This window comes from Haemaphysalis longicornis, unplaced genomic scaffold, assembly GCF_048455015.1.
Source record: "Haemaphysalis longicornis isolate Haplotype H1 unplaced genomic scaffold, Haemaphysalis longicornis Haplotype H1 scaffold_30, whole genome shotgun sequence".
Lineage (NCBI taxonomy): Eukaryota > Metazoa > Arthropoda > Arachnida > Ixodida > Ixodidae > Haemaphysalis > Haemaphysalis longicornis.
In genome coordinates, this window is record NW_027526336.1 from 2,763,460 (window position 1) to 2,786,103 (window position 22,644).

At 50.7% G+C, this 22,644-nt stretch overlaps 2 protein-coding genes across 4 annotated transcripts in view; one reads left to right on the plus strand and one right to left on the minus strand.

Moving 5' to 3' along the window:
* LOC144177707 (uncharacterized) overlaps positions 1 to 15,136 on the minus strand; it is a 29,941-nt gene extending 14,805 nt beyond the window's left edge. The window contains exons 1-3 of the mRNA XM_077705281.1: positions 13,453 to 15,136; positions 10,273 to 10,596; positions 6,563 to 6,736 (exon numbers count right to left, since the gene is read on the minus strand). Of these exons, the coding sequence (XP_077561407.1) occupies positions 6,563 to 6,736; positions 10,273 to 10,596; positions 13,453 to 13,800 (846 nt within the window). The 5' untranslated portion in view covers positions 13,801 to 15,136. The remainder of the gene's footprint in view (positions 1 to 6,562; positions 6,737 to 10,272; positions 10,597 to 13,452) is intronic.
* Positions 1 to 22,644, plus strand: part of LOC144177726 (putative peptidoglycan muropeptide transporter SLC46) — a 138,523-nt gene that overhangs the window by 67,245 nt on the left and 48,634 nt on the right. For 2 of the 3 annotated variants that reach the window (XM_077705301.1, XM_077705299.1), the window contains exons 2-3: positions 15,557 to 15,796; positions 17,611 to 17,694. In XM_077705301.1, coding sequence (XP_077561427.1) covers positions 15,557 to 15,796; positions 17,611 to 17,694 — 324 coding nt within the window. The remainder of the gene's footprint in view (positions 1 to 15,556; positions 15,797 to 17,610; positions 17,695 to 22,644) is intronic. The other variant, XM_077705300.1, reaches the window with a different exon arrangement.

The window sequence follows — 22,644 nt, forward strand, 5'->3', positions numbered from 1 at the left end:
GATGCTTCGAAGCTGCCGCATCCTTTCGACGTGAACCCGGCGCGCCCGCAAGAAAATCGGGACAGATTACTGGATTTGCTGGTTCGCTACAGCGAGTGTTTTTCGTAGAACTCAAAGTTACGTCAGACACCTCTAGCGAAGCACCGGATAATAACCGAAGATTGAGCCAAACCTACCCGACTGTCACCGTACCGCGTCTCTTCACACGAGCGCAAAGCCATCCGCAATCAAGTCGACGACATGCTCAGCGGCGACATCATACAGCCATCGAAAAGTCCGTGGGCTGCGCCGGTCGTACTCGTGAAGAAAAAAGACGGCACTTTAAGGTTCTGCGTTGATTACCAAAGACTGAACGAGATCACCAAAAAGGACGTGTACCCCCTGCCACGTATCGACGACGCCCTCGACCACCTCTGACACGCGAAGTACTTCTCATCGATGGATCTGAAGACCGGCTACTAGCAAATTGAAGTGGACGAGAGAGACCGAGAGAAGACTGCATTTACAACCCGGGACGGTCTATACGAGTTCAAGGTGATGCCATTTGGGCTGTGCACGGCGCCAGAAACGTCTCAAAGAGTAATGGACACTGTGCTAGCTGGCCTGAAGTGGCACACCTGCCTCGTATACCTCCACGAAGTTGTCGTATTCGCCCGGACTCTCGGTGAACAACTTGCAAGGTTGGAGTCTGTACGCGAGGCTATTCACATGTCGGGGTTAACGCTGAAGCCTGAAAAGTGCCGCTTCGCTTACGAGGAACTCAAGTTTTTGAGCCACGTCGTCAGCGCCGCGGGAGCCCTACCTTACCCGGCGAAAACTTAAGCATAGCGAACTTCCCAAGACCGAAAGATAAGAAGGGCGTGCGAAGATTTCTTGGACTGTGCGCATACTACCGGCGCTTCGTCGCAAACTTCGCATGCATTTCAGAGCCACGCGCGCGCTTGACGAAAGATAGCACCCCTTTCAGCTGGGAAAACGCCCAAGAAAAAGCATTCTGCGAGCGGAAACAATGCCTGCAAACCTCGCCCGTGCTTGCGCATTTCTGCCCATACGTGTATGGAAGACTGTTCAAAGTTGTGACACACCACCATACGCTGTTGCTCGGAGATTTGAAGGCCCCCTCTCGCCGTCTTGGGCGATAGAGCTTGCGCCTGCAGGAATTCGACGTTACAATCGTCTATAAATCCGGCAGGAAACACTCCGACGCTGACTGCCTGTCCCGCCGCACCCCCGTCGACACACCACTACAGGAATCCGATCAAGACAGCGCGTTCTTCGGAGTCGTTACGGAGAGCGACCTAGCCGCCCAGCAGCGTGCCGACCCCCACTTGCGCGTCATGATCGACTACCTCGAAGGACGCAACGTCGCCGTGTCTAGGGCGTTCAAACGAAACTTACCAGCATTCAGCCTCAAAAACTCCGTCCTCGTCAAGAAAAATTTCAGTCTCGGATCGAGAACGAAACCTTCTTGTGCAAGACGCAGTCTATGCCCCCCGTACGTAGTGTGGGTAACACAGTAAGAGATCAAGCAGGTGCTCTTGGGAAGCACTTTGAACACGTATTCAGTTCTTCGCATTATACACACATTTTTACAACACAAAAATCATCAGGCCCTTCATGTGAAGCAACGTTGGAATGAGGGATACAGCACCCCATTTACAATCGTTGAACTGATGAGTGCATTCTCGACATGTTAGTCAGCCTCTGGAGCTGACAGAATCAGCTACGACATGATCAAACACCTACACAGTGACACTCTGTATGCAATCCCCTGTGTCTAACAAAAAATGGCAAATATGTCACTTTCCAAAAAAATGAAAATAGGCTAATCAGACAGGTTCTAGGTCTGGAAGGTCAACTACAGCAAGTCTGGTTGCTTTTGAATCATACATGAAAGACTCCTTTGTGCATAAACAACACTGCTCCTCTGTGTTCTTTGACAGGGAAAAGGCGTATGACAGAATATGGCGATACGGCATATTGTGGATTTGCAGTCATTTTGCCTTACGGGCAATATGCTCAGTGTTATTAAGGCCCATCTCTCTGATTGCACATTTCGTGTTCGTGTAGGTAAGGTGGTTCCTAGAACCTTTGTTCAAGAAAATAGCCTACCCCTGGGGGGAGTCCTGAGCTGTGCACTTTTCCTTGTTAAAATGAGTTCTCTTAAAAATGTTCTACCGTGAACTGTCTGATACTCCGCTTACGTTGACGCGTCCAAGTTAGTTTAAATCCAGTAATTTATTCGTATGTGAACACCATTTTCAAAAGACCGGTTACATTTGTTGAGAAAAACGGATTTACGTTTAACGCTGATAAAAGTGCTGATATATTTTCCAGGCAACGGGGCGTCCACCCCCTTCCCCGTATTGTGCTACAAGGGCAGCCCGTACCAGTGAAAAATGAACACAAGGTTCTGCGCACCTTACTTGATCACAAACTCACATTCATTCCGCATATTAAATTACTAAAAATGAGCCGCCTTAAAACTATGAACATTATGAAGCTACTATCGCATCAGTCATGGGGAACAGACACAAAGTATCTGCTTTCACTTTTAAATAGCCTTGTAAGGTGAAGGATGGACTCTGGATGTATCATATACCAGTCTGCATCCAAAACAGCACTAAAAACAATTGACCCACTATACAACTTGGCGCTTCGCTTGACCACAGGTGCATATAGAGCGAGCCCCATTCCATTCGTTCATGTTGAATCCAGCCAGTGGTCTTCAGAGTACCAGCGCGCATACACAGCTCTAGTGTATGCTGCAAAGATCACTTCTATGAATAAACACGCTTTCAAAGCCACTATGAAAAATAACACTAGTATTCAACTCTCCGAAAAATGAACATCCATAGCACTGCCCTTCCCTTTAGCAGTGTCGCGCCTCGTAAAGGACCTCCAAGTTCCTATTGCTGATATTTACTGTACCTGTATTCATAAGCAGGCTGCTCCGCAGGGCATTTACCCAAATAATTGTGACATGTCTCTCAGACAAATACAAAAGAAAATGCACCAAACTTCGTTATTACTCGGCACTTTCTGTCCTCAGGGTCAAATAAAAGGCAGCTGAATGCTACACAAATGACTCCAAGACGTGCAGTTGTGTCTTCGGCCGCAAATGGCCTCCCTCTTCACTCTAAAACGATGAACGGGAACACTAGTATATATACTGCAGAGGCATACGGTATCCTATTATCTTTGAACCGCATCCTCCAAAACAACATCAAGAGCTCAGTTACATATACATACTCTCTGAGTGTTTTATAAAACATTTCATCTCTGAAGGCCACCAAAAACCGAACTTGTAATGGCCATCTAAAAGCTCTTATGTCCTCAAGCTTACTTTCACAGTGTGCTGAGTTCCTCGGACAGTGGCGTTCCTGGAAATGAGCCGCTGACCAAAGTGCGGCAGTTGCTACCCTTCGTGACACCATAGACGTCAAGCTGCTTCCATATGAAAACCTGAAACCGTATGTGAGGAGGAAGCTGTGGGACCTCTGGAAACAATATTAGGATAAAGAAATGGTGAATTACATGCTAATAAACCTACAACAGAAAAGCCTCCTGCTGAGAAACATACAAGATCCATAGAAGTGGTCGCATGCAGATAAAATTGGCCACGCAGACATAACGCATTCATACCTGTTGACTCACACAAACAAGCAACAGTCTCATCGATGTGAGGGGCAGCTGTCTATCCTTCATATGCTTAATTTCTCAAATACAGATTGTACAGCATTGAAAGGAAACGTCACTTCAATGAAATTTGGATATATAATATTGCCTTGCACCCTTCAGTATTACTATTGGACTATCGCATGTGCTCTTATAAAAGAATTTTTAGTTAGCTTGCACATGTTGACTTTTTAAAATACACATCATACCGTCCAAAGCCTCACCTGTGTTCATGACGACTTGCAAAACAGTGGCAGAATTTGAGGCCCTACACCTCACGTGCCTGTACTCATTATGTCGTAATACAGCCCTGTACACCATTTCTTAGTACACCCGTCTGATCTCATCCAGCATTGCCATGGAGCTATTTGCCTTTGTCGGCCTTGCGCCATTAAACCCAAAATAATCAAATAGGGTGGGATGGGGTAGCATACAATAAGCCTGTATACGCCTACAAGGGTTTGAAAAAAAGATGTCCACTTTCTTAGCTGGTGTTAATGATGTACATTGCGGGTTTAGCAAGGAAGCTAGAGGACAGTAGGCTAGGATTCCATTTATTAAAAACTAACAAGTACCGCAATAACGAGTTCCAGGATTAATGTACGCAGACGAGATACTCCTGATGGCAAACAGCCGGATAGGTGTGCAGGGCTTGACGGATATACGCAGTGAAGAAGCAGCGCACCTAGGTCTTTTCTTTAACAGAGGAAAATCTGGGATCCTGGTCTTTAACGGCGACACAGAGTACAAAACAGTATCAGTGCAACAAGTAGAAATTCCACAGGTGAAAGAGTATGAATATTTTGGAGTATGGCTGAACGAAGGCGAAGATTACACGCATGCGCATAAGGCTGACCTTAAGGCGAAAGGAAGACAGGACGCGTCAATAATCAAACAGAGCACCGTGGGGCTACAACAAATATAAGGTGCTAAGGGAAGTCTGGAAAGCGGTCATAGTACCAGGATTGTATTTCGGAAATCCGGTTCTCTGCATGTAACCAGAGACCCAAGCGGGCCCGGACGTAACTCAGAGGGCAGTGTGCATACTGGTCCACTGCGAACGAAGGGGTACAGAGGGATATGGGCTGGTCGTCCTTTTAGAGGAGGCGCAAGGCAAGATAAAATTTGAGGAATGTCTTCGTGACAGGGAGGAGGAAGAATGGGCAACGAGAGTGTCTAGGTACCTGTATGCGGAGACGCAGACCAGACAGCTGCCGAAATGGTACGGAAAGTCGGTATGGGAAAGCGGGGTATACACAACAGTTAGAAAGCAGGTAAACGCAATAGTGACGACGAATTGGACTCGGACAATTGAAGCGAAAAACACCTGGGAGTCTTATAGGGCAGAGAAACTAGGAGTCACATAGGAAGGTTTCAATGGCAATATGCGAGGCAGCATTGCCCTGTGAAACACAGACGGGGTGTCTGAGAACACAGGTATACACGGCAAACTACACGCAACAGGATGGAACTTGTGTATACTGCGCCAGGTAGTATCGGAAAACGGTAGAGCACACTGTCATATACCTCGGCGGGGTGATGGGGAAACGACGTTGACGGAGGCTTTCGGATTTTGTCTGAGGTGGAGCCTCAACCTCAGGACCATAGAGGTGACGAAGAGGCAGCTGGAGTGGTGGTGGAAAAATGTGGGGAAGAGAGTGGGACGTAGGACGAGTAATCGAACGAATGAAAATTTCGAACAGCAGGGAGGGAAAAAATAAGTGTGCAAGAACATAAAAATGGGAGGGAGTGACGGGAGCTTACAAAACCAGGGGGATGAGACAGGGGAGAGGCAAATCCATTCGGGTAGTTATGGTTAGTGAAAATAAGTGGAATAGCACAGGCAAGTCGGTTCGTCCCGATATAAAGGGACGGCCTCTAACCATCATCATCATCATCATCCACTGGACACTGGAACGCGGAAAATTTAAATTGACTTGAGCAAACGTCTAGCGTGTTTACAGTGGCAGGAGCGAGTCGGGAAAGCAGCAGCATGAGAAGTGAGCGGGAAAAAGAAGGGAGTCTTCTGGGGCCCGTTCAAAGTCAATGCCTATCATCTTTCAACGACATTTGCAATGGAGTGAGTAGATGCGCGCACAAATTTTTTGGTGTCGAGGTCAACACGCTGAATACCTGTTGACGGTTGGAAATTGCGCGTATTTGTGCTCGCCCTTAAGCGAGCCAGTGGAGTGCGTCTTACGGCACGTGCAGAACGTTTCTCCGCCCGTTCGAGTTATGGTGTTGTAAGCACACCACTGTGCTTGTAGACGTAGCATCGCTGTTCCCTACTCGCTATGAATTAAACCAGTTTTAGATGCCACGCATCTCATTCACCCGCCTTGTCCCTCCATCCGGCGTCGGCGTCATTGTTGTCGCCGTCCGCCCCTCCCCCATTCTCCTCGCCGCGCCAGCTTCGCTCTCCGCCGCTCACCCCGTCTCCTCTCCGATAGCGAACACTCTCTCGCGAGGGGCATTGGATTGGATTCGATTGGATTGGATTGACTTGGATTGGATTGGATTGGATTAAAGTGGATTGTTGGATTGTGTTGCGTCATAGCCGCGGCAGACGCACTGGCGCCGGTGCGTCCCCTCACCGTTATGCGCGCTATAAAACGCGGTGCCTGCTCCGCTCCGCTCCATCGTTCCAGCGCCGTTCCTCCGCTGTCCAACGCTGCAACGTGAACCCCCTATGCGTCGCATCTACACAGGGGTTCCCGCGAGGGGAGGTGGTAGTTTTTTTGCTTTGGCTCTTCATCGTCGGGATGGAGGTAACTCTCCTCCAAGCCGCTCTCCAAGGACGCTATCTCAACACGACGGAGGGCCGTACTCGTGCGCCTTCGCCCACGTAACAAGGCACAGACGGAGTTCTTCCGTGGACACGCACCTGGTAGTCGCCGTCTCCGCGTCGCTCCTTGCAGGCCGAGCTGTACTCCTTGAGCACGGTGTGCGAGAAACGCAGAAGGCGCTCCATCAGCTCCTGGTTCGACTGACACTCCTCGTTCTGGAAGATGGGCTTCACGCAGTCCTTGTAGTCTCGCACCGCCCGGCATGCCTTTGCCTGCGGCGGGTGCACGCGCGTCCTGCACTGAGCTGCATCTACACGCGCCAGGCAAAAAAGACAAGGCCCTCCAAGGCTGCCGAGCTCCCTGTGTACCTGTCACGCTGAGCAGGCTTTCCGCGAACTTTGGCAAAGAGGTGACGCCGATTGCGTAGAGATCGTCGCGAAAACTTGCCCGTATTGGTTGCTTTTTGTTTTTACTCCTACGGTTTCACGTGAAATAATCCTCGCCAGTCGTCGCCGTTCACCGCCTGTGGCGCTGTTATTCTTCGCTCTCTTGTTTTTTTTTTTCAGTTCCGGATCGAGCCCGCGTTCAATTCACATTGTTACGCTTTTGAAGACAATAGTCTTTCTTGGGCTGCTCAAACGCGAAAATTTTCGCCCCTTCCGTCTCCCGATTTAGCCGCTCGGTCAAAGTTAAAGGAATTCTTCAACAATGCGTTTATTATGGGCAACGCATGTTCATTCTGCTAAATCTATAAACATGCACCGTACTTGTAAACATTGTTCATCAACGATAAAACATTAGGCATATTTGAGAAAAAACAATACATAACTGGTACTGGCGGAAGCGTGGTACGACCATTACTGAGATATCGAGAATGCCCATCCAACGATGCCGTCGGATGTCAAGCATGTTGTTTTACAGAACCGAAACCGAAACTTGTTTGAATGCTAACCTTGGACATCGTCCAATCACGGTGCGTCTCGTCCCGTCGTCACAGCCTTTAGTTGGTGCGGCCGCCGCAAACCGCGCATGGCAGTTTTAAATGCAGAGCATTTCTTTAACTCACATGTAGCGTCCGCCGTGCGTCCGCAACAGCTCAGCGCGCAGGCGCGCCCTCTCCCCAACTCCTCCTCTCCCGCATCACGCTACCCTCCTCGCTCTCAACAACAGGTCCGCACCCCTTCCCCTACACTATATAAAAAAAATAATAGTTATCGGCGCCTGGTCTCGATCCCACGACCCTGTGGGCGGAACGCGAGGTACATGGTGCTCTTCCCACTGCGCCACAAAACCGACACAGATACAACGGCTACGAACGCGCCTTATATCCTTGACTCATTCAAACTACGTCAAGAAGCTGCTGATACAACGCATTCACTACCGCCAACTCCCCAAACACTAAACGTTAACGCAACCCTATGCGACGCATTTACTCGAGTTCCCCTCGCGGGGAGATGGGCCCAATTTTTCTTCTTTCGCGCTTTGTAAAATAATTCCCCACTTGTCAACCAGATAAACGATGAAAATTGTACTAATTTGAGCCAGTCTACGCAGTGCAAGCAAAAACGGGAGCTTGACAAATTCACTTCAGTGTCCCTTCAAGGGCAGGATTCACAGAAACTTTTGCGCTCGGGCGCTCGGGGCCTGTACCGATATTGATCCCAACAGCATCAGAACCGCGAACGTAGGCTCGGTACGGTGCCCGGTAGTCTACCTCGCACGACTGCGCGTGCGCAGAAGGGCTGGCACTTCTGCGCTGGCCAGCTTGGCTGAGCTTGTTGGGCGTAGTAACGGAACCGCCTTTTGGGACTTCCACCGGAGTGCCTAAAGAAGTTCCACTCAGCGGGAAAGCTGTCAAGTGCGGAGAAGTAATTCGCCAGAGGGGCCGTGGCGCCGTTCACAGCTCCTCGCTACCACCCCTCACGCTCTTGCCCTTCGTGTCTCTCCCTCTTGCTGGATTGAGCAGGTGTTTGTTCAATGCAATTAAATATTCCCGACTTCGCAGTGATCGCGTGCCTTCTCGTCGGACCGCTCGCATCATTTTCTTTGTCTTTTGTTTCTTCTTCTGCCTACAACAGCAGAAGCGCTTTTTCTGTTCTTTTTGTGGTTGCTTTCATCTCGCACGTGCTCTAGCCTTTCTGTGCCATTTTGAACGGGTCGTTTTTTTCTCGGGCGGCCACTTTTTTTCTTGCTATGGTAAGAACCAACCCAAAGAGCATTCATGACTAACTGAACGTCGGGACTGCTGGTTAAGTACGGGGGGATTGAAAGAAATACGCACAATCAAGCGCACAGCCTTCGACGCAAAGGTGCCTCAAAATAAGTTACCGGCGTCGCTCTATGATCAAGCACTTCTCTTAACAGTGGTCCACACTCTCAAAAGCTCAGTAAGAACTGCGCATGTGTGAATTTAGTGACTTTGAGGCGTTGCTGGTATTTCTTTAATCCCCCCTGTACACATATTTTGCGTCAAATGTATACCTGCAGTTTCCTTTTGCGCCAAGTAATGGTGACATGTATGGCCAGTGCCAGCGGTTCCAGGAGTTTGGAACGGTTCTGCCTGCATAAACCTCTTGTTCAAGTGTCCTCTCAACGTTTGGCCGGAAAGGTGAATCGTGGGACGAGCGAGCATCTTTTCGAGGCCTCTGCGTAACGCCGCGTGACTGATCCTGCGCGGTGCCGCCACGCAACACCGTGACCGCGGACAAGCTACGACAAGCCGGACCCCCAAAGTGCTCCGCACTTAAAATGACCTCGTACGGGAGCAAGTACAGCGTAGGCGACCGTGCGGGTATGGCGAACCAGTTGTGTGGGTGGTGTACCGGCCGCGTTTTAAGTTCAGAGCGCTTTAGGGGCTCGCCTTGTCGTCGTAGCTCGCTGTCACAATGTCAAGCAACTGCCGGAATAACGCGGTGCGGCGAGATAACGGACCCAAGTGCAGCCTGTGACAGAGGCGTCGAGAAACAAGCTGTTTATGTAGTCATAGCCGTTCGAAACTCCTGAACCGCTGGCGCTTGTCATACACCTCCCCGTTGTTTAGCGGAAAGAAAACGGCAGGTACATTTGAGGCAAAATCTGTGTATGTGACGGGAAGCCCCCGCGTCCGTTTAGTTAGGAGCGCCGCTGGTTTGGTTTTTACGGTAGCAAGCAAAAAACGTGGCTGCGACAACGACGTGTTTCAAACTTCGCAGTAAGGTGCCGGCACGGGCGCTCTGAAAGCAAACAAAAAAAAGCGCTTTAGGGGCTTTTATATGATAGCCGTCAGCAAATGTTCTTTCATGGCAGTAATCTCGATTGTGTACTCTTGGCCTGTATATAAGTAACGGTGTTTTTCATGAATAAACAGTTGGAAGTTGGCGCCTGTATGTGGTGTTTGTGTCTTACTTCGTCTACGTCTGCTTAGCGCCCCCTTTTAGTCTTTCCAATAAGAAAACTCCCGTTCGCGCTGTTCCAGGCAAGGGGCGCGCGAGCACTGCGAAGGCGGGAAATTTGAATTGCATTGGACAAACCTCCGTTCAATTCGTTAATAGAGGAGTGAGGCAGGAAGACGAATAGCGTGATGGGTGGTAGCAGTGAGTGGGTAACGGCGCCACGTCCCATTATGGCGAATCACTCCTATTCACTTCCCACAGCTTTCACGTTGAGTGGAACCGCTTACGATTATTTTTATGTATGGTGCTAGACAGGGCGTCGCACTGGCTCGCGCATGCGCAAAGCATGTTAGCTTCCTTTCTTACGTCCGCTACAACACCGGCAGGCGACCATAAATATACCGCGCCGGCGACGCCCGTGGGCGGCGCCTGTATACCTGGTCCCTGTAGACGTTGATCGAGCCGACGAAGTTCTGGAAGGTGGAGCCGCACTTCATGTGGTGGTTGATGAGCTCCTTGCCATCGCAGTTGGCCGCCGAGGCCCCGAGGCCGGCTGCCGCGCCGCCGCCGCCGCCGCCGCCCGCGACGTACTCCTGCTTGCTCATGGAGCAGCTCCAGTTGTAGTCGTTGACGTTCGCGCGCAGCCTCTGGCGCTCCCTCAGGGACAGCTCCGGCACGCGCTGGCACCGAGTCCGGTTCAGGGCTCGGCCCACGCACGCCGTGTACTGGTGCAGCCGCTGGCACGACTGGCTGTGCTCGCCCTGCGTGTGATTGATTGCGGGGTTCAGCGCGCCCAAGCTTCCCCTGGGCTACGAGGCATTGCGCCCTAGTGGACAGCTCTCGTAGTGATTTCCACCACCGGGGGATCTTCGGCGTGGACGGATCTCGACACACGGGCGTTTCCGCTCTCAGCCTCCATCAGCCGTTGCGGCCGGGATCAAACCCGTGTCCTTGGACTCAGCAGCACGACGCCTTGGCCATCGATCCACCGTGGGTCTGGGCTCGTACAATGCGACCAGAGGTGTTTGTGCTGTCTATAGCCGTTGCTGCTCAACTTGATGCCCAGCTGCCACAAAGCTGACATCGTCAAAAACTCAGCATCAATATTTTCTGCGAAACCTATAGAATCCCGGGAAGAGAAGGAACCGCCAGACGTTTGCGCACAAGGGAATGCGCAATAAGAAATGCCGCTCTCTATAAGTGCGGTAGATGACGCCCGCTGGAGCGTTGGCTAACTTCCTCATCTGACTGCGCTGCAGGAGACTACTGCGGGCGCGGGAGAAACCGGGCGACAGAAGCCCACCTCCGAGCGCACGAGAGGCGCGACCAGTGGCGCGTTCGCTTTCGGGTGCATGTGCAGAGCTTCCACGTAAAGGCGTCAAGCTAGCAGGGTGCCCTTTCGCTCCGTCATAGCCTGATGGCCCTCTTTCCGGCGCCCAGAGGGCGGAAAGAGCTGACATCCGTGCACAGGCGCAGAAGTATTCGTTCGGATTCCGAGCCAACCTCGGTGCGATGCGGCGTGTGAGAGCGGGACACGGAGCCTTAACGGAGAGCTCGGAAGAAACTGAGAAGAGGCTCGCGCACAAAAAATTCCGCTTTCGCTAGCTTGCCCAGAAAAAAAACTACAGCCCTGTGAGGACGTGCGCTAGTCGGTGTTCCGTGCTCGGTTAACTGAGTTGAGGGTTGCGGAGTGCAGTGCATGAGGGAAGGCACACGGAACGTCGGGTCTGCACGAGCGTAACTGTAGCCCTGCATGACGTACCGCGTGTATTCTCTGACGTAGTGTACTCCATAATTTGCAAGCGCAGTTTGTAACGACAAAACACCGTTAAGGGTGTTTTTCTTTGTTTCTTGCTTTTTTGTGTGCCAGGGTGCAATTGTTAGTTACAGACAGTGACCTGCGCTTTGGAGGGCACAACTCATTTCGCTGTGGCCACGGGTAACACAGTGCACATTGGCTGCGCCTCCCCCTCCCTTGGTAGCAGAAAAATTGCAAGTGTAGGCGGCACCGCGATCTCGTTCCCTGCACTGGAGAGCGGCTCACACGTGCTCGCGTACGGGCACCTCGAATCCCTCGAGAAATGCAGCAATAATGAGCCTCCTACAGTGCCATCGCTCGTGCACTTTGCAATGACTTAGAGCCTTGCTTATAACTGACGTCCTAACACACTATTCAAAACAAAGAAAGGCACTTTTAAAGGGTGTAACTAACGCCCTATAAAAGGGTGTATTCTAATTGTGCTTCTTTCTTCTAGGGGGTAAGGCGGCTATGAACGGCGAACCACCATTATAGGGTCTTTTTGTTTGTTTTTGTAGGGTGTAGGGGCGTAATAGACGGTGATTACAGTGTGAGTAGTCCGCGCATTCGGATTAACCCCCCGCACAAAGAGGCGAGCGAGTGGTCTCGCAGCACCAGGTCCAGGACGGATAACCGGGAGGCCCAGTGCTTCCAGCGAATGCTTCCAACCAACCCAGTTGCATTCGTACATTAGATGTACGAATTACAACGCCCGCTGCAATTCCGGTTTTTCCAACGTCTGCAGTTGCCCGAAACTGCGTCCACGCGAGCGATCGGCCAAACAAATGTAGCAAGTGTTAATTCAGGTCGTATGTAAGGTGCATTAGCGGGGTGCTGGCGGTGAAAACGGAGACGGTTCATCTATGTCCCAAATGACCTTCCAGGAACACGGGGTAAAACTGGAGCTGGGACAGTGTGAGCCTGACCGAACTATCGTCATTGGCTACGAAGCGGCACGTATCCGGGATAGGGTTGTCAGACTTGATAGATGTGATAAGCAGAAATCGGAAGTCGCGTGCCCCTATACGAGATCGGAACGAAACTCGATAATTCGTCTTATTTGTTGTGCTCTCAATTATCAGTACTAGCACAAAGGCTTCACAAGAGCGGTGACAACACATCGGCCAATGGAATGAAATTCGCTGGCGGGATCCCGTAAGCCTGATATTATTTCCTAAAACAATTCCGCGGACGAATGAATTTGCAGCACTTCTGCGTCGTTGTACCTGAATTTTTGGGGCTCGTAAGGGTAATTCACAGCCTGTCTCGACTCTCCGTTCTTCCGAATGCATTCAAAGCGTGTGTTAACCCCCAATTTTCCGCAAGTTATGCTGACAGAGCCAAGCCACCGGATCCTGGTTACAAGGACATCTTATACGCGTAAAACGCACGATTTGTAGGAAGCAGGGCGACAGGGACAAGCGCCACTTTTAACTTGGATTTTTTGGTAAAAAACTCCTGTGTACTATGCAGAAACCGTGAGCACATCAGTAAGAAACGAGTACTTTGTGGCACTAGCTGTTACAGAGTTGCTGTTGTTGTTTGTTGCTTATTGTTGCATTTCGGTACATCCGGGCACGAGCTGCACCGCAACTGTTGTCATGTTCTCACGCTAAAGCTAGATGTGTGCGCTGCAACTTACTGAAGTGCCACAGTTGCATATGAGCGTTTTTTGAACAATAAACCTTAGCTCAGAGTGGTTCTTGACCCTTTCGTCCTCCTCCGTACAACTTTTGCGCTTTCCCCGTCCACAACGGGACCTAAATGAGTTGTAAGAACACTCTGGGCGGCACTCTGCAAGGGTTTTCGCGGAGTTCACCTTGGTGTAGAGCCGCATGATGTCGTCCAAGTTCCGCTCACAAGAGGAGCGAAGCTCGATATAGGCGTCCTCACGACAGCGAGGCAGGGCTGCCCTGCGGACGCCGGCCCTGGCTCCTCCAGGCATGGACACCACCGCTCTCTCACCGACGTCTACGTCGCCGCCCATGACGTCGTCGTCGGCGCCTCTCCCGCGGCCCGGGCCGTAGTCGGCGGCGTCGTCGGGGTGTGGGCCTTGTAGCAGCAGCCGCCTGGACTCGGCGGCGGCGACCGTGTGGTGTTGGTATGGTGCGAGTCCCAAGGTCGCCGACGCCGCGAGGGCCACAAGCAGCCCCAGGGGCGCCGCCATTGCGACACGACCGTCCGCGAGGGGACGGCAACCACCCGTGTGGATGGCCCGCTAGCGGCTCTGGCCCGCTTTCGCCCGCTTCCGCTGTAGCTTGCTGATGATGATGACGCTGCCCTCGATGTGTTTGGCTGATACCCACTCGTGGGGATTACCTGCGCTCAATCACTTGCTGTACAAGATTGGACCTTAAAAAGATTTATTTTCCAGGCAACAAAGATAGAAATAAAAGTCCACTATGATTGAAACCCCTACTTACTCAACAATTCTGCGTGTCTTAGCAGTTTAAGCAACATGTAGCAGATATATAAGCTTTAATACAACAACAAATATCCCTTGCTGGTTCCGTTGCCCGTCACCCGATGTGACTTGGGCAACGGAGTGTTGACCACGATATCTACTGGTCGTGTTCCGAGAGTGGTGATTTTCGTTTTATGTGCCGCCAAATGCAGTCGCCCGTGTCCGTGTTACTACAGTCTCCTCTTTGCTTCGCAATCACTGTCACTGTCGACGAATTGAAATTCTGAAGTTTTACACACCGAAGCTTCACGGGGGCCATAAAGGCGCGCCGTAGTGGAGGGCTCCGGGTTAATTGAGACCTCCTCCGGATATGCTGCGAAATCTGAAGTCACTGTTGTCGTCGTCCTAATCATCATCATTGCATAAATGGTAATCACCATGAGTTAATTCTCCCTAATCGTCACTTTCAGGAGCGTGACAAATCCACAGGCGCCTAATCCTAAGAAAACTGCATGGGAATGCTAGGAATAGTGTTTTTTTTTTGTGCACATGGGTCATGTCTTTAAGGGAAGTGCAGACATTGCAATAATTTGGCCGTGGTCGGTGCTCATTAGTGCTACGCAGGCGCAACGTACAGTTCGTGGAAAAAATAATGACTTTCGGCCAAAACAACTAATCATGAATTTGCATTAACTAACAAATCCTTCCAAAGCGACGTGCGAAATGCCTTCCCCCTAAACATGACAAGGAATCCAAAACTATGTATGGTCGGTATAGCTATAGCAGATGTTGCGCATCACGAATCTTGGAAAAGCGTCTTCTTATCAGAAGTAAACGCTGGGAAATTGCCACTTTATAAATCCATTTAGGCAAACTTCAAAATTTGTCTTTCCCAGCGTCGTATACTTCAGTGAATTCTTCAAACTCCAATCAGTAACATTTACGATATCGGTCTGTTGCTATTTTATGTTGATCCTCTTGTATATTCCCTTGCAGCGTATATTGTCTCGAAGACGAGGTGCAAAATGTACGTAGAAGTATATGTACTATTCAGTCTGACCAGTATATTCCGAGGCGAAGAGCTTTCCAGAATTTTTTAACCCAATAATATGCCCTTGGCATAAATTAGCAGATTTTTACAAATACAAATCGGCTCTCGTTTCACGGAGGAAGGCAAAATGGTAGCGGTAACGCGGTCCTCAGAGCCCCCATTGGAGGGCAGGAGGCCTTCTGGGATGGAGGGCCGGAAGTTCCCAGTGTAGTATTCATGAAGGCTCCCAGCTGTTGCGTGTATCGGGGGTATACTGCGGCACAAGCAGGGGTGAGAAGGGAAAGGAGGAGATTTAGCTTGTACTCTCCTCGTGGCCGCGCTTCTCCTTCCTGACCTCTGTACGGAGAAAGGGGCTCACGTGGTGTCGCGTTGCACGGGACTGTAATGAACACGTCGCGTGCAACGTTTTCTCGGCTCGACCTGCACTTCCCGCTGGAGAGTTTGGTGGCCCCTTCCTGTGGTGCGCAGCCGGCAAGAGCATCTCGTTCTACTTCTCGCTGCGCCGCTTCCACTGGAGCGTGGCCATGTACTCGAACATGGCGGCGGGCTTCGGGGCGCTGGACATCGTGTGCTCGGGCCTGTTCATCGGCTTCTGCAGCCGCGTGCTCAGGCTGCCGGACCTGGTGATGGCCATGGCCGGCATCCTTTCCATGACCGCCTTCCTCGTCATCAAGGGCTTCTCGAGGGAGCCCTGGATGTACTACATGGGTGAGTGCTTTGGCAAGACGCCTGCAGAGAGAACGCGGCCCCTTGGCGCCACTGTTGCCCAACATCCTCGAGCTGCGGGAAAAAGCTGGCTTGAGAGCGGGCGAGCGCCGTGGCCAACATGGCACTAAGCTTGCCCAAGAACGCCAGTGGGACGAAGTAGCGTTGCTTGTCTCCAAGCGAGCGGCCCCGGGGGCTCGTACAGTCGCCATCGGCGATTAATGTGCGCGCCGCGCCGGTGGCGTCACGGAAAGCGCACGTGTGCGCACTCAGGCTTTGTTGCCGCGACATCTCCGAAGATGCTTCCCATTCAGGTCCTAATGCGTTTCGTATCATGCTCTTCGTTTAGCGATTTGAGGTTGTGAGCAAGCAATGAGCGGGGCCTCTCCTCAAAAAGGAATGGGGTGCCTTCAGCCACGAAGAAGCCGAACGCCTTGCGTCCGCGTGCAGTCCCGTATGGCTGCAAGGGAAGCTAGCTTTAGAGCGGGCAAGCGAAGCTGCCAACATAACGGGCCTAGCCAGTACGGTATTCTTTCGAAAATGCGTAATGCCTCCTCTCAAGGGAGAGGAGGAACATAAAAGGAGACAAAGTAAATTAACGAAAAATAGCATCGAGGCTTCAACTGAAAGTTAAAAATAAATATCTTTGAGACGCTAAGCGCACTTTATACGTCCCTAAGGTTGCGTAGTTCATTCTCAGTTTTCTTTGGAGACATTGCGAAATGTATGATCGTTATGTCTGATCGTCTGATTAGCCATCAAATTCTCTTAGAAGAGAGAGAGAAAGCGTTGCTAAAGGGAAGAAAGGCTCGCCAATCCCTTCTGGCTTCCCGGGAAACCGGGGCAGCTGCGGCGCCCTCTGCTGCTTAGGGGTTTCATCTGCTTCCCTGGGCCTTTGGCGACACTTCAGTACGCGCCCATGTATTCTACTTACTTCGGAGCTGACTGACTGACTATTTCGCGGTGCATGGGCTTAAGAGCCATCCTGCACAAATACAAAAAGGTTTGCAGATCCATAGAAATGTTCATAACGGCCTAGTTTTGCTTCTATTAGAAATATATTACGTGTTCACCGAAAGAAGAGATAAAAATAAAACACATCTTAGTTCAGGCTGTTTAAACTACATATATAGTACTAGCTTTGTAGCGAACTGGTAAGTCACATGGGAAAGTGATCGGGGGAGTACCCCTTAAAATTGGAATCGTCGGCTTTCGGGTGTGCCCGAAAGTGGCCACGGACCCTGTGCGACTTCGAGGCTTCACAGCTGCTGGCGCTTAGACGATATTTGTCTGCTTGCGTTGTGTGTATCAAAGTTTGTACCCGCAACTGGACCCCCCGCTACTAGGTCAGGCTGATATCGCTTGCGTACAGTCTGCTGTCTCCCGTCCCTCGCGCTATCTTGCCACAGTACGTGCTGTCCAACTAGTTCGCCACGAAAGTTTCCTTGTTAAGAGTATTATCGGACAGACTTGAGCTCACGATAGTCCGGTGCCAATTTTCGATGCAAACTTACTACTTGCCCGAGGGGTCTTCCCCAGCCCTGCAAAAAATTGATGCTTGGAAGGGATGGCTTGACGTCCTGGTTGCCTGGCGCAAGAGTTGCGCGTCGCACTTGGCAGTCGAAACGTTTCATTTTCGCTAACCGTCACGCAGACCCTGACCAATTGGCCGAGCAACAAGTTTGTCTTAGCGCAGTGCTTGTGGTTTCTTTTTCTGCTGTGTTTCTCACACAGCTCTGCTATCTGGTTGATAAATGGTTAAGCAGACTTGCAAGTGTTTTCATCGACCCTGACCGGTCGAGGCGGTGCTCGTGCAGGCTGTGCTCTGGGCTCTCTGAGCAGCGTGACACCCGTGGCCATCCTGTCCAACGTGTCCAAGCTGATCAGCAAGGATGAGGCAGGTACGTACCCACGTCACAGCGCGCTCACACGGGCTGCCGCGCATGGTCGTACGGACAGCGATGAAGCGAAAATACGATTCTTCTCATTTTCAGAGGTTGTCTGAGAAGCGTGTGCGGAAACGTTTAACATGTCAAATTCCTGTTTCAGTCTGGTTCACTGGTCTGCCAGTTCAGAGAAAAAGTGAAAAGAAATGGAACGAAATACAGTGCGAACAACGTGAAAAAACCACCGCCATCAGCAAGCAAACAAACGTAATACCAGTTCTTGCATCACCCGCCGCGGTGGCTCAGTGGCTAAGGCGTTGCGCTGCTGAGCACGAGGTCGGGGGTTCAATTCCCGGCCGCGGCGGCCGCTTTTCTGACGGAGGCGAAAAGCAAAAACGCCCGTGTGTACGAGATTTCCGCGCACGTTAAAGATCCCCAGGTGGTCAAAAGTAACCCGGAGCCCTCCACTACGGCGCACCTCATCGCCTGCGTTGCGTCGGCGCGTTAAACCCTGCAATCAATCAATCAATCAATCAGTTCTTGCATCAAACACAGGTTGTACGAGCAATACGGGAGTCCTTGGCTACCTAAAAAATTTCACTTTATTAGTAATTTCGTCTATATGTGGTGGCGACCAGCCGATGACATTAATCATTATCCTACAGCAAGCAAAAATTACGGGCACTGAAAAAATCGCACCGCAGAAGCAAAATGACTGAAACGAACCTCCGTCACTCTGAACAAACATTATCAAGAGCACGAAAAGCAGCCGACGTGTTAGATAAGACGCTTCCAACGGTGAAATGAAGAAGCAAGCCTGCACTTGCCCAAACTACGAAGGGAGAATTCCATATCCTTCTGATGTGCAGCCGTGCGTCACTACACTGTACTCACCATCTCTAACCTATCACAATGAATGGAAAGAACTGCAGTTTTTAACTGGTTTAGGAGAGCGTCACCCTAGTGCTGTGCAAACATTTCTTTTTTAAGTTTGCGCTGCTTCATTGAACGGGCATGGTCTTCCACACCAGAACTACGCCAAAAATCAGTTCGAAGTTTATCGCTGACGAAAGCGACGGGTAGAGTTTGAATTGCAAGACGCCAGTTACAACTCGGTGTTGCCTCAGTTGCAGTGAATTTGTAAACGTTATTTTCCGGAAATGGGCACAAAAATGAACTTTTAGAAGTATTATTTGTGCTCGCATTGTGTAGTTTGAGCTGCGTAATGAATATTTGGCGTAGTAGAGCCACGTAATGACTAGTTGACTATTTGGCGTAGTTGTTTTTAATGAAAAAAAAGCAGATAAAGCAGCGTGCACCATTGGCAGCCCTCGCATTAACTGCTGTCATGACGTCATAGTGGTTCTCGATGTCTTTCTTCGTGCTGTCGCAGCCTTAATGTCCACCTATTTTCATTTCATTTCCACCGTTCATTTTCGTTTTCAGCTATTTTGTGGTTGTTGCGGATTTCTTGCTAGAAATCATGCTAGAAACGTTCCAGAAATCGGGTAAATTTAGCTCTGTCGACTTGCTAGTGTGTTGCAAGCCGATGCCGCCAGCTAAGCCGGCGGCAAGGATTATGTCAGAGAAGCATCAGCTTTGAACGCGCATCTCACTCTCGTTGAAAGATGCATTTCGTTTGGCCGGGAGAGTTCAGAAAACAGCCCTGTGCGTAGACTGCAAGCTTTAACCTGGTAAGCTGGGCAATTTTGACAACTGGCTTTAGTGTTTAGTTGAGCAATTCCTGCAAAGCCGACAACCAAGCTCTAAGCTTTGAGGAGTATACGCACAGGCTGTGTTCCGCTGATCAGGCAGACCGAGCGGCGGCCTGTTTCCGCCTGCTCACTGTCCCGGAGTGACGTTACAAAAGCAGCGCTGGTGGAACAGGACAAGAAGGTGCGACAAGACTCGCACCTTCTTGTCGTGTTTTCCTAACACCAGTTTGTGCCGACAAACCCGCGGTAAAACGCATTTCACGGAGTGCACGCGGAGCAGTAGTTTTTTGGCCACAAGTGGACAGAGTGCGATATCCTGCGTTGGTCTCGGAGCGATCATCCAGCGTGCTTGGTGTCTCTAGTCGTTGATGTCATGGCCTGCCGCAGCACGAACGGCCCGGGTCAACGGGCCACGCTGGTTCTCCACTCTGTGAAGTTACTTACGCCGTTTTTCTCTAAGTAACACCCTCACGCCTGCAAAAACAAAGCGCAATATACACTTTAAAGGCCAGTAATTAACGATAAAACGCCCTTTAAGAAGGTGTTTTTGATGAGGTGTAAGGTTGTTCTCAACAAGAAAACACCCTTACAGGGTTTTTTAGGCTGTATGCGTGTTAGTTATAGACAGCGATTTGCTGCCTGAAGGGTTTAAAACTATTCACAGAATAGGCGTGAAGGAAAACTACGAGACGAGACGGGGAGTCGGAGTGTGCTTTCACGAACGCCGCAGTAAAGCCACAGCGCCTTCATTTCGCGCGAATAAGCCTCCTAATTGAGATTCAACAAATATTCCTCTCTCGTTGGCCTTTGTGCGTAGTGTGTTTACAACTGTTCCTCGTTATAAGGAACATCTAGGGGAAGTGTTCATAGGTCGAGTTCCTTTTTTTTAAACAGTGTGTGCAACAGAGGCGGAGAAGGCAACGCGTTTTGGCCTCAATTGTAGGACTGTTGGCGGGCTGCATTGCAAGTAACCATTAATGGGAACACTAAAACGCTTGATTTCAAACTCATTCGTATATGTTTAAAGCTGTACAGTTTTTATAGCTATTTACGCTTGTCAATTCCTTCTTTTTGTGCAGTGAACGTTCATGTACGCAGGGAGAAGTAGCAGAAATCATACCATGAAAGGTCATTTAATGGCTTTTACAGCAACTTCATACGAGGCTGTAGCGCTGCTGACAGCGATAGCGTATTCCCATGTAATTATTTTTCCGCTTCCGTTCAAAGAAACCTTAATGTGAGCAGTCTCTAGCCTAGGGGCGATTTGATACTTCGATGCCCTGGCTTTTTGCCAAAATACCTGGGAGAGGGGCATTAGACAGAGAGGGATGGTGTAGTAAGCAAGTGTCGGTGTCCGATACTCTCAGTCCCTGTCGTCGATCAACTGACACTACCACACGATTGAGTGCAGAAGAGAAACAACAGTTTGTTATATAGAAGCACAGAAGGTTGCCGCGTTCCGTTCAACGGCTGTCTGCCGCTGATGTCCCTTTTTTTCGAGGAAGAGGGGGCTACGTTCCCCGCTGATACCAGGGCCTCAGAACGTCCGTGCGCGGTGCCCGCTCTCGGCTTCGTCCATTCTCCCGTTTTGGGGGATGTTTTAGGGGCGAAGCTAGTGAGGAGCTCGGGCTGTCGGCGTCTCCTGTCTTCGTCTCATGTCGCCACGATAAACCAAGTTGTCAAACGATGGTGAGAAACGAGGTGTATGAGGGACAAAAGCAGTCCAAAATAAGCTAACCTGTTTTAAACTCATTTAAAATACAGAAATAATCAGGATTTAATTGCATTCAAAATAGAAACTTGTTAAATTCCGTCTCGAAATTGGTTCCGAACGCCAGGTTTTTTCCTGTAAAGCATACTTCTTAGCATGCTGTGGCGTGTGACACGAAGACAACTTACGGTCAGCCTGTCTCATTTAATTGCTTAAATCCGGTTCAACGCAAAAGAGACGTCACCGCCTCAGCAAGAGCGCGATTGCTCCTCCAACCGGCGCTTCTCCGGCGCCCAATCAGTGCGCGCCGTCGGGCAAGAAAGAGACTTACAATATTTAGATACACTTATACACTGTATGCTTCACCCGTCCCACGTTTCAGGTTAGTGGAGATGGCCCTGGATTTTTTCTCTCCATCTGAGACTTGAGTCCGTTTCAACACACTCCCCACCAAAAGGGCTCAAACACATTCTATTTCTAGCGGGTAAATGGGCTGTTCTGGGCGCGTTAACATTGCGCCCCGTGGCACTCTTGCTGTGCACGAACGCACTTTACTATCGCATCCCTGAGAAACCTTGGGATCCTGCCAAGCTTACATAGCAACCCCGGCAGCACTTGCTTAATGAGCACCAGCTGGCCTTTCGGTCTGTGGCATCGGCGGATTTACTCGGCCACCGAGGCGCTTTCGCTGTCTCCAGAGCACGGGAGGCGCCTCGGTCGTCGAAGCAGGCTGCTGCCCGCCCTCCACCGGCAGCGGCGTTGTAAGCCACCTCCCATTGAGAGAGTAGGCCGGCGTAAGGGTGGTGCCCTCTTCCACGTCAGTCTATACATACGTGAGGGGACGGGAATTTATGGTGGCCACTTCGTGCGAGCCTAACTAGTTTCTTCAGTTCCCCTTCGCGATCGCACCAAACTCTCCTGGAAGCCCCCCCCCACACACACACACTTTCATGGTGCCAGCTCGACAGTTAACTGCATCTCTATCCCTGCGCTAGAAAAGTGGTCGATCACGTCTGGATGTTGCAACGCGTTCCACAGTTCTATGGTGGCGCGCTGAATGCCGAGACATTGTGCCAGTACAAAGCCCTCTCTGTGACACAAATCTTCGGAAAGCTAGCATAAAGCTCGCAGTTGTCATGTCATGTGCTAGTACTGAATTCACTGCTCGCGTAACCGCACAGGCCTTAGGGGTGACACCGTTGCCTCTAACACAAAGTGAGCCTGGCGCCGATCACTTCACTGGTAGTGGAGCGGGACCGGGTTGCCCCGTTGGCGCGCACGCCGGTGCCCAGCACTGAAACGCGGGCGCGCACGCACCCCTTCCTTCGCGAGTTATCTGCCTCGCAGACTCCAGTATTTCTTACGATGCTGGACCACGCTATTTCTCACTCAGTGGCCGTCAGCAGCGTTGGATATTTGTGCTGTTTGGCCAAGACGATGGGGTTTCGCTCGTCGTAAGCCGTGTTTGCCAAGTGGAGGCGGCTCTTGATCCAAAACACTCCTTCGTCGTCGATGTAGGGGGCGACGTCACAGAGTGAG